Source organism: Linepithema humile, chromosome 2 (assembly GCF_040581485.1).
Source record: "Linepithema humile isolate Giens D197 chromosome 2, Lhum_UNIL_v1.0, whole genome shotgun sequence".
Classification (NCBI taxonomy): Eukaryota; Metazoa; Arthropoda; class Insecta; order Hymenoptera; family Formicidae; genus Linepithema; species Linepithema humile.
In genome coordinates, this window is record NC_090129.1 from 4,080,383 (window position 1) to 4,096,848 (window position 16,466).

The 16,466-nt window shown below is 30.8% G+C and overlaps 5 protein-coding genes across 8 annotated transcripts in view; 2 read left to right on the forward strand and 3 right to left on the reverse strand.

The window, feature by feature from the left end:
- LOC105673989 (uncharacterized) overlaps positions 1-7,146 on the reverse strand; it is a 39,035-nt gene extending 31,889 nt beyond the window's left edge. The window contains exons 1-15 of one of the 2 annotated variants that reach the window (XM_012370014.2): positions 7,015-7,146; positions 6,121-6,204; positions 5,359-5,617; positions 4,763-4,907; positions 4,243-4,442; positions 4,019-4,125; positions 3,504-3,725; positions 3,036-3,239; positions 2,655-2,957; positions 2,162-2,260; positions 1,554-1,936; positions 1,002-1,116; positions 738-902; positions 453-631; positions 322-382 (exon numbers count right to left, since the gene is read on the reverse strand). In XM_012370014.2, coding sequence (XP_012225437.1) covers positions 343-382; positions 453-631; positions 738-902; positions 1,002-1,116; positions 1,554-1,936; positions 2,162-2,260; positions 2,655-2,957; positions 3,036-3,239; positions 3,504-3,725; positions 4,019-4,125; positions 4,243-4,442; positions 4,763-4,907; positions 5,359-5,617; positions 6,121-6,195 — 2,496 coding nt within the window. In that variant the 5' untranslated portion in view covers positions 6,196-6,204; positions 7,015-7,146 and the 3' untranslated portion in view covers positions 322-342. Of the gene's footprint in view, positions 1-321; positions 383-452; positions 632-737; positions 903-1,001; positions 1,117-1,553; positions 1,937-2,161; positions 2,261-2,654; positions 2,958-3,035; positions 3,240-3,503; positions 3,726-4,018; positions 4,126-4,242; positions 4,443-4,762; positions 4,908-5,358; positions 5,618-6,120; positions 6,205-7,014 lie in introns of those variants that run through there. The other variant, XM_067350406.1, reaches the window with a different exon arrangement.
- fh (frataxin) lies at positions 7,121-8,061 on the reverse strand. Its single transcript, XM_012370015.2, has 3 exons — positions 7,723-8,061; positions 7,512-7,635; positions 7,121-7,424 (listed from the first exon to the last, which is right to left on the reverse strand). The coding sequence occupies exons 1-3, from the start codon at positions 7,944-7,946 to the stop codon at positions 7,137-7,139; spliced, it is 636 nt and encodes a 211-aa protein (XP_012225438.2). The 5' UTR covers positions 7,947-8,061; the 3' UTR covers positions 7,121-7,136.
- A 938-nt stretch (positions 8,062-8,999) lies between these two features.
- Positions 9,000-12,797, forward strand: LOC105673881 (beta-1,3-glucan-binding protein 1-like). The gene is made up of 8 exons (XM_012369843.2): positions 9,000-9,266; positions 10,312-10,536; positions 10,616-10,758; positions 10,942-11,084; positions 11,182-11,345; positions 11,662-12,038; positions 12,273-12,374; positions 12,450-12,797. Exons 1-8 carry the CDS (start codon positions 9,122-9,124, stop codon positions 12,552-12,554), a joined length of 1,404 nt encoding a protein of 467 aa, XP_012225266.2. The 5' UTR covers positions 9,000-9,121; the 3' UTR covers positions 12,555-12,797.
- Positions 11,937-16,404, reverse strand: mRpS10 (mitochondrial ribosomal protein S10). Of its 3 annotated transcripts, none has more exons than XM_067350513.1 (6): positions 16,240-16,404; positions 15,987-16,166; positions 15,782-15,909; positions 15,501-15,702; positions 15,373-15,425; positions 11,937-12,111 (listed from the first exon to the last, which is right to left on the reverse strand). In XM_067350513.1, exons 1-5 carry the CDS (start codon positions 16,252-16,254, stop codon positions 15,375-15,377), a joined length of 576 nt encoding a protein of 191 aa, XP_067206614.1. In that variant the 5' UTR covers positions 16,255-16,404; the 3' UTR covers positions 11,937-12,111; positions 15,373-15,374. The 3 variants fall into 3 exon arrangements, with proteins under 3 accessions (XP_067206614.1, XP_067206615.1, XP_012225271.1); XM_067350514.1 differs by lacking the exon at positions 11,937-12,111 and adding an exon at positions 12,568-12,962; XM_012369848.2 differs by lacking the exon at positions 11,937-12,111 and adding an exon at positions 14,572-14,923 and having other exon boundaries at positions 16,240-16,382.
- Positions 13,080-15,467, forward strand: LOC105673886 (uncharacterized). The gene is made up of 2 exons (XM_067350517.1): positions 13,080-14,054; positions 14,596-15,467. Exons 1-2 carry the CDS (start codon positions 13,970-13,972, stop codon positions 15,021-15,023), a joined length of 513 nt encoding a protein of 170 aa, XP_067206618.1. The 5' UTR covers positions 13,080-13,969; the 3' UTR covers positions 15,024-15,467.
- Positions 16,405-16,466: the final 62 nt, after the last annotated feature.

Below are 16,466 nucleotides of genomic sequence, written 5' to 3' on the forward strand. Positions count from 1 at the left end.
AAATTTTCACGCTCGTAGCGGTAGTAATATAAACACAGGAAGGGCTAAGGAAACACTTAAGCCACGTCATTAAAGCGATTTTCTCCTGCTCTAATTAAATTAAAAAGCCCGTGAGCTCAAGAATTAGACGCCCCAATAAAATCAGAATTGAAAATTTTCGACGCTGCGAATAGTTTGCACTGAGAATGAGTTTCACTGAAGAAATTGTATAATCGTCATTGCTGAATACACTATGCAAAATGCAAAACCAACAAATTATTTTATTGCATTTCTTCAAAAATCATTAATACCAGAAAAAAGTCTCGTAAGAACGAAAACATCTTTACATTTTGCAGCATTATTTTATTGAAGAAATATTCCATTGATTAATTGAGATCTAAACCTAATTAAATTGGTTACAGAAAAATTATTATTTATACTATATGTAAATAATTTATTTAAAATGTGCTGACCTGACAAACGAGCAGAGTCTTTTGATCGATTGCACCGCTTCTTTATCTTCGTGATTAAGATCTCCGACATTTTTTAATTCCGGTCTTAAAAGAACTTGACTTCGTACACGCTCTAGAGTAATCGACAAAGGCATCATTAAGACTCTCGACCAATTTGTCGCCTCGTAATTAGCCATAAACTGAAATGTACAGATGCGATTATTTGCAATATGATGTACAGTTCAATGTTCCTGGAGAAACATTTTAATCTATAATTTATTATGAAAATGTGGAAAATTTACTAACTTGATCGAAGCACGCGTCCTCGATATGAAACATTATATGTGTGAGAGGTTTTATGATGGGCGAGACTTCCGGCAAATTAAACAAATCTGTCTGTCTATTCTTTTCATCGCAATGTAAATTATTTAGTATCCAATCAGACGCCCGAATAATATATTCGTGTGTAATCTGATAAAAAATATGTAAATATCAATTTATTCATTTTTAACATGAAAAATATACGAAAAAGACACCCGAGCATTTCTAGCAATGATTTGCTTTACTCACTTTTAAGGAACGCCGTCCAGTATTCGTAAACAACAATTCGTCCGTATACGTCTCGATAACACACATCATGTTTTGTAACTCGTTGTTTCTCGCATTCTGATCTTCTCTTCCGAGGCTGTAATATCAATTTTTGCTTTAAATAAAATAAAACAGAAAATACAAAATTTTTAATTAATAATTTACGTAGATTATAATTAAATTACGATAGTAATTATGTTAATTCTTAAATAGTATTAAACTCTGCAAGTTTTTTACAAGTTTTTTAATATCTCTTTTAAAATAGCAAATACTTTAGCAATCAGATTCCTCACAATTATATGTTTCTTAAGAATATAATGAATAAATCTGCCATTTTAATTAATAAACTTTTTAAGGAAGTAATATTTTTTTTTTTATAAAATTTTTATAAGTAATAATAATATGATTGATAAAATTCTTCACACCTCAAAAAATCGATTGTTTTCATCAATCAGAAAATATCTATCATTATCTACTATTATAAAAAGTGACTGTGAGATAACTTGAAGTCTTTTAATATTAAAAGGAACGCACCTGTTTTTTATAAGGAGCAAAAAGGAGTCTATTTGCGCCGTATGTTTATTGTCCTCATCGATGCTGCAAATCGCTTCGGCGAGCGCCGTGGCGGCTGTCGATCTGTCGTACGGATTGAAAGGGCTCAACTCGCAGTTTGTGTCTTCGAAGCTTGGTGCACCTTGAGGTTCGTCTTTGTTCTTCGCAGATACATCCAGGAGAGTGGAATACAAAGCGGTACACAATACTTGAAGCAAAACGTTTCCGCCAATCGGCCGACAATGCGCGGGAATGTTATCGTTAATGGTAAACGCAGCACGCAAAATAGGAGTTGAGACCGTCACGTACAATTCGGCGAAGCATCCAATTGCTAGAGACATAGCTTGATATATGCTGGCGCCTGTCTGAAGATAATTTATCGGAATTTATCTAGGTGCTAAATTGCACGAGATGTATTAAACTTTGCAATACAACAAATTTCCTAATTTATTCCGCTCTTTGCACTCGCTACGACTTTGATATTATCAGAAATGTCAGCGAAAAACTAAACAGTAATATTATTGTAGAAGACATAAATCATTGAATGCATTAGATCACATTGCGTATAAGCGGTGATATATGATAATTACTTTCGCAGCTTCCAAAAGCATCTCGACTACCGGCTGCATCATGGTCTTGAGTGGTTTTACCAACGCGTTAAGCCAGGGAGGCCTCGACTGATTCCAGACCTTAAAATGACAAGCAAATTATTTATTTATTAAATCAATATATACATATTATGATGTTTTCTAAAAAATAAAAATTAAAAAATTGAATATTTAAAGAAGAGAATACAAGCTCTTAAAATTATTTCTCATTGTATAAAAAAAATGCGAAAAATGTCTTTTCCATTTTTTTTTTCATATAAATGTTGCTAGAATTATAATTTGATACTCCTAAAAATGTTTATTTTAAGCGGCGTTAATAACTTGTTTTACGTCATACTTGCATTTATTAAAATAAAATTAATTCAAATTATATCGTATTATAAGTTCACTCTTATATCACGCAAATACTATTTTAATGAAAATTGTTATACATTTACACGATTAACCCTTCGTATGATATTTCGTAAAAGCACACCTGTTGTCTGTCCAGATAATTGGACCAGTTTGCATCCTGCTTCAACGCCGGTATAATTACTTGCTCTGGTTCGTTAACGGTTATCACCAATATATGAAATAAGCTATATAATGCCAAGGCTGAAGTTAATTTAAGTGATTTATTACACGCCGAACCGTTGCATAAAAAGCCGCCGCAACTTTTATCGTCTTTCTTTGATTTATCAATTGCGTCACTATCGTCGACACACGTGAAGCCCACGTTTTGACGTACTAAAGTCTTCAGCAACATCTTCGCCACGACGTAATTGTTCATCGATATTACCTGCAAATAAAATAAAATTTTATAGTAACGCGGATCCAAAAATAACTAGTTTTATCAAGATTTTATGTTAGTAATAACTTTCATCAACTGCGGCCAGCTAGGTTGAGGTTGATGCCTCATAACATTCAACTCAAGAATGACAGTTTTGTCCTCGGATAGTGTTACGATATCAGCTGGAGAATCAATCGCGCCTAATAAATTTGGAGCGCATATTAGCAGCCAAGGCGACGGACCACGTCGGGGTTGCAATATCGCCAAATTTTTTAATCCATGTCTGAAAATCTAAACAATTATTTATCGTTAAATACAGAAACTTCACCCTTGCCGTTATTAATTATACAAATTTCAATTTCACAAAATATACCCGAGCCCCAGAATACACTAATAAACAGTTTCTATTTTTTATTTAAATATCTCATGCGCGTTCTCCGAAAATTTTCTATATACGTTGGCACACATTAAGTTAATTACTCCTTCATAAATAACAATTTATATATTTTTTATTATTTGATAGAATATGTTTTCAAAAAATTCGCTCGATAGTACCTGATATAATTCTTTGAGAGGGGTGCCTCTAAGCAGCAAGCAGATTAACAGCTCGTTACATTTTGCGTGTATATCTCTTACAGCTGTCGACAAATTATTCGGTCGTGCGCCTATCATTTCGTCGCTGTCAACGCATGCTCCTAAAGCGAGATAGCCTGTACAGCAAAGGACATTAAAGGCGTCCGACCAAAATTGTTCCGTTCGCGCCAGTGTCGGTCGACCCTATGATAATTTTATTTTCGTTTCTCTCTCTCTCTCTTTAACTTCTCCTTCAGTTAATCGCACAAACAATACTCAAACGTTGCAATAAATTGCAGACGAATGAATGACGTATATAAAATAATACAAAATATACAAAAAATACGTTAATAAATCAATTACACAATCGATTTTTGTTCGAACGAGTCGGCTTATATGATTCATGGCAACAATAAAGCATTTTATATAGAGATAAAAGAACAGAATATAAATGAAGAGATTAATCGGAATCTAGTCGTGAAATATCGTGACCTTACATGAATGAATCGCGTTGTTATAATAGATAGAGATTCATTTAGCATTCCTGAAAATACACGTTGTGCCATCTTAGGTGAGACTGTGTTCCATAAATCCGCCTTAGTACCTAAAAATAAATTAGCATGTCATTTTTGCGAATGTCAAATGATCATAAATTTGCAGAATAACGCTTAATGTAGAATTGAAAAGAAACAGAGCATTTTATCTTAGATGTTAGCTTTACCCTGCATGTACAGCCACCACATCTGTATAACGTAAGAACATCGTTCTTTTTCAAAGAACGGTTTGTTATTGTGCCAGCTGAGAGAATCCGCTTCGTTAAGAATATACAAGGAAATTAATCGACAGTGTAAATCGAGCAATCTTTCTGCCACGGCTTCGGCCATTTCATGAAATTCTTTATAAGATTTATTAATTTTTTCGCTGTCAGAAGGAAAACAATGGTAAGATTCAAAGAATCATACATAAGATACACGTTATCAATTTTAAACAAAAAAGATTAATAAAAATGATGAAAGCTTAAATTTAAGTCTTATATTAAAATTGAAGTTCGTCAAAATTTTTCTCAATTATATGATAGTGTAAGAAACATTGTTTTTTTATAGCACTAGCTTTAAAGTGAAATAATAATTTTCTATTTTATTATCGTTTATATAAAATCTATGCTATGTGCATTATATTTTATAAGAAAAAAATATTTTTATTACAGAACTAAATGCTACAGTTTCTACGATGTAAAGCACCTTGATTGAGAAGAGATTGTTCCTTTTGCGTGCTGGCAATAACACCATAAGCAATTTCGTATCAATGCTGCTGCGCCTAAAGTGGCGGTGAGCACAGTGAGATCAGCGTGATCTAAGGATTCCTGAATCAACATGTGCAGGTGTTCTAAAATTTTTTAGACATTGTTTTATCTATTTCAGTATTGAGATAAAATATTTTTAACGATAAATTTGTAAGTTAATGCTACATTTAAATCATATTACCATTCGAAATACAAACGCAATTTTCTTGCCAAAACAAATACACAAAGTAAATTGAAAAAGGGCAAGAATCAATAAAGTACATATATTATTTAATTAAGAGTAAATTTTCTTTAGCAGAAATTTAATTCAAGATCTAATTACAGTCACTGGATGCCGAACTCGAAAAAGATCTTTTAACAAATAAAACTTTCATGAACATGAAACTTCATCGTTGCTTCATCGTTTATCTAACTCACAATATATTTAAAAATAAATATTTCTGTTATTTTTTATTACAAAAATATTTGTATGATTGAAAAATCCGTTCTATTTCTTGTTTCATACTGAAAATAAATTACTGAAATAAAATGTACCTAGTAATTGTTCAGCGGTATCAACAACGAGCAAGATAAAATCAGACGGTTTAATCCTTTTAATGACACCTTCTTCGTTGTCGGTGCCGGACACGCTTTCAGTAGAAGTTAAACCGGAAGCTCGCTTAAAAGCAGCTGTGAAATCCGCCTCCCACCACGTAACAATTTTAATCGCGGCAAACGAGGCGTGCCTTGGAAAATCGAGCTTTCCGCCGCTGATGCGTAGACATAGAGGTTCTCTCAGAACAGTTTGCATTTCCTATATCGAAAATGACGATATTATATGTAGTATATAAACTGCGCGTCAATAACGAAGCGATGTATTTTTAGCGGGCAATATCTTACGCAAATTAATTAAATTTCATAAAATTCAATCAAATATCTATAGATCTCGTCATATTTTAATTTAAAAATCATATATCTAGGATGAAACATGGTCATGACAAATAATTGAGTTTGATTTGCATACGTGTATGAGTCATGATTCCATTTTCGACCACCACTAATAAATCAATTTCACCTATAATCAAATAATGTCATACACACAGCAAACGGAATAAATTAAAACGATGCGTTTCCGATATTGCCCCATTTATAAAACTACAGTTATAATTTATTATTAAAAAACACTGAAAATATCAAGCATCACGAAAATAAATGCATGTTGCAGTCTATTAAGTTATTTATAAGACGCGTAGTGCGTAAACGCATAAAATAAAAATTATACGAATAATAGATTATTTATAACGAACTAATTAGTACCTGGTAATATTGCATATCTCTTTGCAATAAAATTCTTACGCGATCAACTAAATTCCCATCTTCCATAATATCCATCTTTGCTCTCTATCGAATATAATACATAAAAATGTAAAAGATAATTATACTTTGATAATGCGATTCAATTAGCTTATTGTGCAGAAGCAAAAAATTTAAGTATACTTTACAAACGTGTAATTAAAATAATTCTTCATATAAAATAAATAGAAATGATCTCTCTAATTATTTTAAGCAGAAATTATTTAGATGTAAATTTTATCTTAACGATATTTTAATAAAATAATTATGTAATGTTTAGCAACAAAAATAGAAATAATTTAAAATCATAAAAATAAATGTTTAAATAAATAATAAAATTAAATTTTAAAATTAAAGAAATAAAAAAAGCTTGCTTTAAGAAATACTATATTGGAGAAATGTATCAGAAATTTCATCAGTAATTTATCAAAAAAATTAAACATTAATTTCAAATTTATTAAATAATTTTAAATTAAAATTAAATAATTAATTTAAAATATCCTCTATATTAAAATATAAAATAATAATATATGTTTCATATTATTTATTAAAAATTTGTAATGGAAAGAAAATATTTTATACATAAAATTATTAATTTAATTATAAATAATGTAATAATGCAAAGAGTATCTCAAAAAAGATATTATAAATAAATATACAACACATGTCAATGGTTAAAATTTTTAACCAAATCTAAAAAAATGATTTTTATATATCATTTCGTAATAAATATGTTGTATAAATATAATATAAAACATATATTAATAACAATAATATTCATGTGTTATTACAGATTGTTATCGCCATTACAGTGCATGTACATCTATAATGATTTTTTTATATGCTGAACTTACTTACTTGAAGATTCTACAAAGTAGCGCTTATATATTAATTTTCTTTTGTATTTTATGTACAAATTTGATGAGCAAAATCCTTATTAATTTTCATAATTATAAGTCCATAATATTATAATAATGTTTTTATTTGTACTTCTCAACAGAGAAATTATCTATCACAGCTTCCTTTTCTTTGCCACTAAAGGAACATTTATCAAAACATGCTTGATTTTTTACAATTGCTGGTATTTCATTATTGAGTAGCTCATGTAAGGTTTTGCCATCATGTTTATATACCCATTGGCCATTTATAAAATCATAACGTTTCGGTCCAGATTTTGGAGAAGAAAGCCAAATCTGTTTATTTGGTGTTTGGCGATTTATAACATAAGTACCATGTGGATCACCAAACTTTATAGTTAGTACACCATCCTGTAATAGAATTTTCATAAATTTTATTGTATACAAAAATGAGAATTCATGAATTTATTAACTAATAATCTATAAAAAAACACATACTCCATAGGACACATCCCCATCTGACAAATGCGCTGCTGCTTCGATTAGTTCCTCGAAATATTCAGTTAATGACTCTAAAGTCTCGTTGCAGACCTTTTCATATTGTACAGAACTAAGTTCGTTACTAAAATCAATTAAATTTTAACGTTAACCGCACATATAATTACATTGTTAATTAGAAGTTTTGTGAATAATGTAAAGATACACTTACTTATCCGTTGAATACGATAAACCAATATTTGAATTAAGATTTTGTACAGACAATTGCAATAATGTGTGACGATTTTTCTTTAAAAACCGTGTTGAATTACAGTTAATATAACCTCTAATATAATTCCTGTTTAGTTGTAGGACGATTTGTTTGGCTGCAGCTTTACTCAATTCATTGCGAGACAGCCTCGAGATAACGCCAAATTTCGTCACGACAGTTAACATGATAAATAGTCTCTTAGAAATTTTATTGATTAAACAAATCCTTTAGTTAGTACAACGGAACTTCTCAACGCATGTTCACCACATGTTTACAAGGCAGTGTTGTTATATGAGCAGCTGCCGACTCTGTCGGCATGGACGGTATTACCATGCGTGGAAATATTATCAACAGCGCACGTAAGCGGCAAATTAAAATCAATCAGAAGATTTCTTTATTCAGAAACACATAAATCAACGATTGAGTATTACTATTAATTCTCATAGATGCTCATCTACAAAGTACGTTTTAGAGCCTTGTGATAAAATAGTGTAACGTGAATTAACTATCTTAATATTTATAAATTTATAAATTAATCAAAAATCACAATATTTAGCGTGAAACAAAGGCACATCACATTTATATACACACTTTTGTCAGAATTTTAATAAAACAATTTAAGAAACAAATTAATAATTACAACTTTTTTTATTAAACTCCTTATGGAAATTGTTTGAAAAAAATTATTATTTGCAATTATTTGCAATAAAAAAACTAAGAGAATGAAAAATAGAATATAGTTTATATATAAATACATTTGTTTGTAATATATTCTTTTCATATAATACTTTTTCTCTTCCACTCTTAAAAAAAGCATGAAAGATCGATACTAGAATGTATCAAAAGTATTGTTAAAACTTTTCCGCGACGCTGATTGGTTATCGCGATTATTCTGATAGTTTGATAGATTGACGGTTATTTAAAATTTTAAAAATTTATTAAAATATTTATTAAAATATTTATTAAAATATTTAGATTTCATAATTATTAAAGTACTATTATATAATAAGTGCGCGCGCGTAGCGCGCGCCTGTATTGTTCTAGTACAATTAAATAATAATCAATCAATATCAGAAAATCTGAAAAAAAGTCTAAAGATATTTTTGCTATTGATAGAAATGTTAGATGACGTCAGTGGTATATAATAACTGGTTTGAGAATCCCCGGATTAACAGTAGGACCACGACAAATAAGGAAAAGAAGAAGAGAGGGGCAAGAAGGAAAGTGATATAGTGGCTGTATCGTAAATCATTCAATGAGTGATACGCGCCCGCATGTGTCAGCTTTTTTCTCAATTCCGCGCGATACTAGTGCTCGATAAATATTGTGTTTGCAACGTGGAGAATTGATAATCGCGAACATGTTTTTCCGCAAAGTCGATCGCGAGATACTTCGGCTAATATTTGTTTTAGTATGCATCTTTGCGAAACCGGTGTTCCCCTACGAACCACCAGATCCAACGTTTGAAGTGTTAAAGCCGCAAGGTCTTCGAGTCTCAATACCTGGTATGTCTAACAGTGAGATTTATAATATTTTTTAGAAAAAGAAAATATAACTGTGTAAAAAGATGAATTTTGTAAAACTACAACATTAAATTTTGGTAAAGAAATAATTACTACTACAATTATCTCCAACATTATTTGCAATACGCTTATATTAAGTATTTGTACGACTTCTAACGATTATATATTATATTATATTTGTTGTAGTTTGTATAATGCAATCATACGAAAAAAAATCGCGCGACATTACCGCATTCTAAGGCATATAAAAAAAATGAGTGATTTAGTTAAGAATTTGCTAAGCTTAATGTAAAATATTATTGGATATAATAATCAAATATCTGATTATGATAATCTATAAATGCGCATTGCAATCGGTTATATATATTGAAAGGTTTATCGATACACATAGGGTCATGTCAAGCTAAATATTTGCGTTTAAAGTGATAATGTTAATTATTTGGAGTTATGAATGTAATATTACAATTTAAACATTTATTTTTCATTATTGATATAATCGTATTTTTTAAACATATATACAACAAAAATAGAGAAAAATATCTAGATTATTTACTTGCTGAGATAATTATTAAAAAATTATTAGTATGACTAAAAGCAAGACAAATGTAATGCATAAATGATCTTTGTTGCATTCGTTTACTATCGGGAATCCCTAAAATGATAAGAAAAACAGAAGATTGATCAGCAAAATACATCTAAGAAACATGCGATATTTATAGTTTTTCTTAGAACGCTGACAAATCTCATTAGTGTTTTAAATATGCTTTCATCAGATATAAAAACTAACTTGATTACTTGACTCCAAACTACAAACATAGTGTTAAATCATTTTCAGTTAAAATAATAATCCAAAAATAAATTATATAACAATATAACGAAAAAAATAAAGAATATTTATATTTTAAATCATATATTCAATATAATCCATTTATTTCAGATATATACGATAAAAGAATAGAAGTTATTTTTGAATATAGATTAATAAATCTTCTCATCTTTTATGATAAATGTGTGTTGTGATTAATAGATGCACCAAACTTAAGAGTATTTGGATTTCACGCTAACGCTAATAAAGGAATTCGGCTTTTCGAAACCGGCGAGATTACTGGTGATGTTTATTTAGCAAGAAATGGTCGTTGGACCTTTGAAGACTCAGGAGTGACTATAAGAAATGGAGATGTACTTCATTATTGGATTTATGTGCAAGTAGCCCGGAAAAACTACAATAAGTTGAAGAACTGGACGTATTCTTGTAAGATTACAGTAACTTCTGACTCATAAGTAAAAATCAGACTATTGTTGCGGTAACAATAATGTATGTTGAATTATAGTGAAAAATGAAGAAAGTAATGAAGAAATTACAGAACAACAGAGCTCCACAACGAGATACGAAGGTCGGTTGATGCTCGAAGATAATTTTCGCACTCTCAACACGTCATTGTGGAAACGTGAGATAAAAATGCCATTAGATCCGGTGGGTATTTTATTTTATATTATAAAGTTATTGAAGTTATTGAAAATGTAATAACAAAGTGTATATATTTATGTATACATGTGCAATCAAATATATAAAGGAAAATGAGCATAATGCTCGATGTAGATGCATTATATTTTATTTTTCATTAAGTGAAAAATAATTTTGTTTGGATTATTCTAGGATTATGAGTTTTGCGTATATCATAATGAAAATCATCAGGAATTGGTAAAAATAACCGGAGGTAACCTACTTATAAAGCCACTTATTTTAGAGGATTATTATGGAGAAAATGCAACTGCATATGGAAGACTGCAACTTAATGAGTAAAATATCTACATGTTTATTATATAAATATAAAATTTCTCTTTATTTTCATATGTATATTTCACTATTTTCTTTTATTAAAATAATTTTTCTTAGGTGTACTAGCTCGATTGCTGAGGAATGTTCACGACAGGCAATATCCTACAGCATTCTACCACCGATTATATCTGCGCGTATTACTACAAAGAAAAGCTTTACCTTTCGATACGGAAAGATCGAAATACGCGCTAGGTTTCCCCAGGGCGATTGGATATATCCAGGTAATTGTTTCTTTTAATTAGTGTATTTTTTTAACAATCAAAAACATTACTTAGATTTTAAAATTTTTATGCAATTTGTTTTTGCTTTCCGAGAGAAACGTTAAATTGTTCTTTCAAACTGTTAAAATTGTTGCATAATTCTTAATGATTGGTTTTTATTCTAATTTCTGAAATAGTGTTATAATAAATAATTAATATTATATATAATACATAATATATCTATAAAAAAGGTATTTTTTTCTTTACACTAAAATACTTCGAAACAAAATGTCGCAATAAAAATAAAAAAAGATATTAATTTGTATAATTTGATTAGAAATGTGGCTCGAGCCGAAATATTCTACATACGGTATGAATTATGCCAGTGGCCGTGTTCTTCTGGGTTTGACGCGTGGCAATGAACACCTGGTGAATGCCACGGATGTTTCGAAGATTTATGACAGTAGAAGATTAGATTTTGGCATACGAGTCGGTCCTTCGTATCCCGAAAACATTCAGGAAGTACTTGTCTCGGCGATACACGACTTTGGACCGCGATGGACAGAGGACTTTCATAAATACACGACGATTTGGAACAGCGATGGATTTGCGTTTTTCGTTGACGATGTGGAAGTTGGCACAGTGCGTAAAGATAAACTTCAAGATACATGGCCGAGTGATTCTGACACGACAAAAGCTCCGTTTGATCAAGAGGTAAGATCAGTTACTTTGTATTTGGATTAATATATGCAACTTTTATTACTGTTGCGTTGGCGCAATGGCAATGCTAAAAAAAATAATTTAATGTAATTGTCTGCAATAGCAAATGCTGCAAAAACATTTTATGTCTCGCGTCTGTTCACAGCATAAATTTATTTTAAATATAATATATAATATTTGCAGACGTATTTTTAAAAAATTAGACGCTCATAAGTCTTTTTATAATAGTTCTATATCACGCTCGGTGTCGGTGTGGGCGGAGTGCGCACGTTTCCGGATAACACGATGAGTTCTGGATGGGCAAAACCATGGAAAAACCGGGGTGCTAAGGTGTGCATACTTTAACATATTCGATCTTAAAGTAAAGTATTTATTTCTCACGATGACTATTGACTTTCATTGCAGGCAATGCTAAATTTCTGGAACTCGCGGAATCAATGGCTACCAAGCTGGGAGAATCGTGACAAGACTGCTTTTGTAATAGATTACGTTCGAGTGTGGGCCCTTTGAAGCAACGTTGACGTTTATCATATCATTCTTCATTCGTGACATTTTTTCATCATTTATATTGCTTGTAGTGATAGATCATATTTCTTGTATGACTGTGTAGCGTACACATAGACATTTATAATATTGCCATGAATATAAAAAAAACAAGGCAATAAAAATCGATTATTTTATGATTTAACGATGGCAAAAGATTACAGCGCTGTCTGCAATGTTGTAGAAAAGAATAAAATCCTGTTTGTTTAACTGAAGAGTTTTATGTTTCAACTGCTTCTCTGTTTCTATAAAAGGTTGAGCGGTGTTCTGCGAAATTGAAAAGAAATTCAGGGTCGTCCAGAGCTGGTTCTACCTTTAATGCTCCTGTCGTTAGTCGCTCAAGTGGTCATCTCTTGATAATGTTCTTGTCGATCACTACATGAACATAAAAATTTCTTAAACCAGCCCGAAGAGTTTTTCATGTAGCATAGAGTAAATCCCTTGAATGCGATGGTATAATTTATCAATAAATGTATCTATATCCTCGCTAACTCTTGCTATATAAGCTCTATACGTTATTATGTTTTCTAACATAATTTTTATTTCTTTAAAAAGACATGGTGTAACAGTTACATCCGTTTTGATATTTTGCAGTCTTAAATATAAGACAATGTAATAATTAAAAGCAAGAAAAATAATCGCATTAGTTATTGCGTTCCAAAGTCATTGCATCATTGCTTGAAATATAGCATATTTTACAGTTAAAAATATCATACTTTTGACATATTATGGCAACTGATTATCAAGGTCATCAGAAAATCAGATTACACGAGAGTTTCGCTTTTTTTATGCGAGTGATTGTCTCGAAAGTTTGTCACATAATTTTGACTTCAAGAATATGTAACGTTTTGCTTTTAACAGTGACACAAATACTTTTTTAAATAACGTGTATGTGAAACCAGACAAAAGTAAAAATGATTAAAGAATATATTGATGATGGGCCGACTTTCGACCTGGCCCATCTTTCAAACCGGTTCACCTTGGTTCAACGTTAAAAACAAGAAAAAAGGGACGTCATGCGGTTTCTTCCGTCTGCTTCGTAGTTTGCATTGCGCTTGATGTTGGCGAGTGGCAATTGATTTAATATCTACTACAGCGCGCACGTGTGTTACGCTATCGTAACGCAAAATCTTAACTAAAGTCAAGCGACTTCTGTCCGGCTTTGTCGCCTTGTCCGGTTTCATTTGCTCCCTCTTCTAGACGGTGAAACTTTTTTCTTCACAATCCGCAGTCGATGGATAGCTCTCGCGGTGGCTACCACGATTTCCTCTCTCAAGACAGATAATACAAATTGTGCTTGTCACAAGTTTGCTAAATGTTAACTTCGTTTATTTGTCACTCAATCCATTAGCAGTCACTTGTAAAAAATCTCGTGATACATAATGATATTGGAAAAAGTGACTGTTATTTTAATTGTCTTCGTTTGGATGAGTGATTCTCTGACAGATCATCGCACAAAGAGATCAAGTAAGTAATTTTATACATATTTCGTATATCATACGTAGTTGACAAATTATTCGATGTGAATAATATCCCATCAAATAAAATTATAATTATTGAAGTATATATGTGAGAAGTTCTTAAATATATTATTCAACATATTTAATGCATTATTTAAAAATTTCTAAAAATGCTTCATAAAAAATACAAAAGATTAGAACTTTTAAATGCCTTTACATTTCTCGAATACGTTACTCGGCTGCATAAATATGATATTAATTTATTATCCGAACAAGTTTTAACGAGAATATATGCGTTTAACAAAGATGTCATTGCGAATGTCAGAGGTATAAATCCTGGTCATTATTCACAGCATATCAGTTTCTCTATCTCACAATGTGCGTAGCTGAATAATTAAAAAACATGATTAAGAACGTATTTTGCCAATATAAAATCTCATCTCTTTTTACGTACATAATAACATAAAATTATATGCACATAAAATTATATGTACGTAATTATACAAAAATGAGATATTTGGGAATATTTATAAAAAATTTTATTCCAGATAACGAATATATCTTGCATAGATGTACAGCTACGGCGGAATTAATTAGAAAGCACAGAAACGAAGAAGTCGTTCCTATCAACTCACGCAAAGCCGAGAACTCGTCTCAATCGCAAATACAACAGAAAGCTCCTAATTTTGTAAAGACAACTCTGAATGACGCTCGTCAAGCTGAGACTTCTAAACAAACATCGAGCAGTATTTATCGACGTACAACTCATATGAGAAGACGCGTTAATGGACATGCACGTCGAATTGCAGGCAAACACCTGGCAGATACACCTCTCAAAACCGTCAATATCGACGTACCACAAAATAGACCACTGATCTTTAAAAAAAAGAGCCCATTACCAGAACTTGCGCATGATGTATCAGGCAGAAAAATCGATTCGTCGCCACATATAATAATTATCAATCCTGTCACTTAATGTTTTTATAGCGGCGTTTGTGGTTTATACTATTCTGATTTGTGGATTCTAATTTTATTCCAAATTGGCATATAAATGTAATTATTTGTAATAATTTTAAGAAAAAACCAAGTTACATATTATTTTAAAGTGTAAAGTAGCTTCTCTGTTACAGCAATTTATCTATCCTTTTGTAAGTAATGTTATTAATAATCAACAATTTTATAAACATCATTTTTATCAGGCTTAAATTTTCGAAAATTGTGTAAAGTAAATATTGCGTTAAATAAATAAATTCCAAATGTATTTTCTTTCTTTCTAGAATTTATATTAGGAAATTAATACGAATCTAATTATATAAATTACTCACAATTACATATTACACATTGCAGCTATACTCTCTGGAAACTTTTCCAATTCAATCTGTAAAAAGGAAGAAACAAAATATACCAATGATATAAATTATTTTGTACATTTCCTAAATTATAAAATACTGACCTTTGTCACTTTCATCGCTACTCCTTCCGGTAAATTTCTTTGAATATACTCTAGAAAGGTATCTGCTGTTGACCCAGTTAACTTTAGAAAATCGAGATAGCGATAATAGGTTCTGATTTCATACTGAACCCGATGTTTTTTATGAACATGGGCAGATTTCAACACAGTCCATCGTTCGTGAATAGCTTTATGTGGTGCTGTACTATAAGATATAAAAGTATATATTATACCATCTGCTAATTAGCTGATTTGTGTTCAAGTCAAATAATTGAATAACTTACTTTCTACCTACGTTGATTTTTAAATGATTTGCAGCCATCATTACAAATTCTCCATAGCTTTTTAACACCGCTGGATCATTTCCTCTAACTTCCACTTCAATTTTTTTATATAATTTATCTGGTGTACTCTGAAAGATAAGCGATCTATTATTGTTCAAATATTAAAATAAATCGATTAAAAAATAATAATTTTCACAGAATATACAGTGTTTATTGAAAGTAAAGATGGCTGGTTTTTTGTTGAATCTTGTTCATTCTGTTGTTGTATTGATGTTGATAATCCCACAGAGGATGTATTATTTTGTAAGAAGTTACGCATGAGAATGCCAGCATGTCCTGATTCATATTGGACACTAGGAAAAGTATTTCTCAGAAGAAACGGTATCTAAGAAAATAGAATGGTTATGTATAACCTCAATTGATTGAAATAAACTTCACATTAATTTCTATGAAAATACCTTTGACAGGAACATTTCTCGTTGTTATTGCTTTTTTTTACAACCAAATTCCAAATTGTATGGTCCCAATTTTGTAGATTTATTATTTTTGTACTTTATTCAATGTAAACACATTCTCTCTCACAGTATACCTACTCAACATGCTGACGCACATGCAGCTAGAATCCTACTGAATCCTACAACAGTTATATGAACGGTTAATTGAGCATGTCATCATATGCATAATT

Excerpts from the sequence above, each read along its gene's own strand:
- fh (XM_012370015.2), bottom strand. The coding sequence starts at position 7,946 with ATGTTAACTGTCGTGACGAAATTTGGCGTTATCTCGAGGCTGTCTCGC. Across the intron at positions 7,636-7,722 it reads TTATCGTATTCAACGGATAA|TAACGAACTTAGTTCTGTAC; the intron begins GTAAGTGTATCT and ends AATTGATTTTAG. Across the intron at positions 7,425-7,511 it reads ATGGGGATGTGTCCTATGGA|GATGGTGTACTAACTATAAA; the intron begins GTATGTGTTTTT and ends ATTCTATTACAG.
- LOC105673881 (XM_012369843.2), top strand. The coding sequence starts at position 9,122 with ATGTTTTTCCGCAAAGTCGATCGCGAGATACTTCGGCTAATATTTGTT. Across the intron at positions 10,537-10,615 it reads GAAGAACTGGACGTATTCTT|TGAAAAATGAAGAAAGTAAT; the intron begins GTAAGATTACAG and ends GTTGAATTATAG. Across the intron at positions 12,039-12,272 it reads AAGCTCCGTTTGATCAAGAG|TTCTATATCACGCTCGGTGT; the intron begins GTAAGATCAGTT and ends TTTTTATAATAG.
- LOC105673886 (XM_067350517.1), top strand. The coding sequence starts at position 13,970 with ATGATATTGGAAAAAGTGACTGTTATTTTAATTGTCTTCGTTTGGATG. Across the intron at positions 14,055-14,595 it reads TCATCGCACAAAGAGATCAA|ATAACGAATATATCTTGCAT; the intron begins GTAAGTAATTTT and ends ATTTTATTCCAG.
- mRpS10 (XM_067350513.1), bottom strand. Across the intron at positions 15,910-15,986 it reads CTTTACTTTCAATAAACACT|AGTACACCAGATAAATTATA; the intron begins GTATATTCTGTG and ends CTTATCTTTCAG. Across the intron at positions 15,426-15,500 it reads TAGCGATGAAAGTGACAAAG|ATTGAATTGGAAAAGTTTCC; the intron begins GTCAGTATTTTA and ends TCCTTTTTACAG.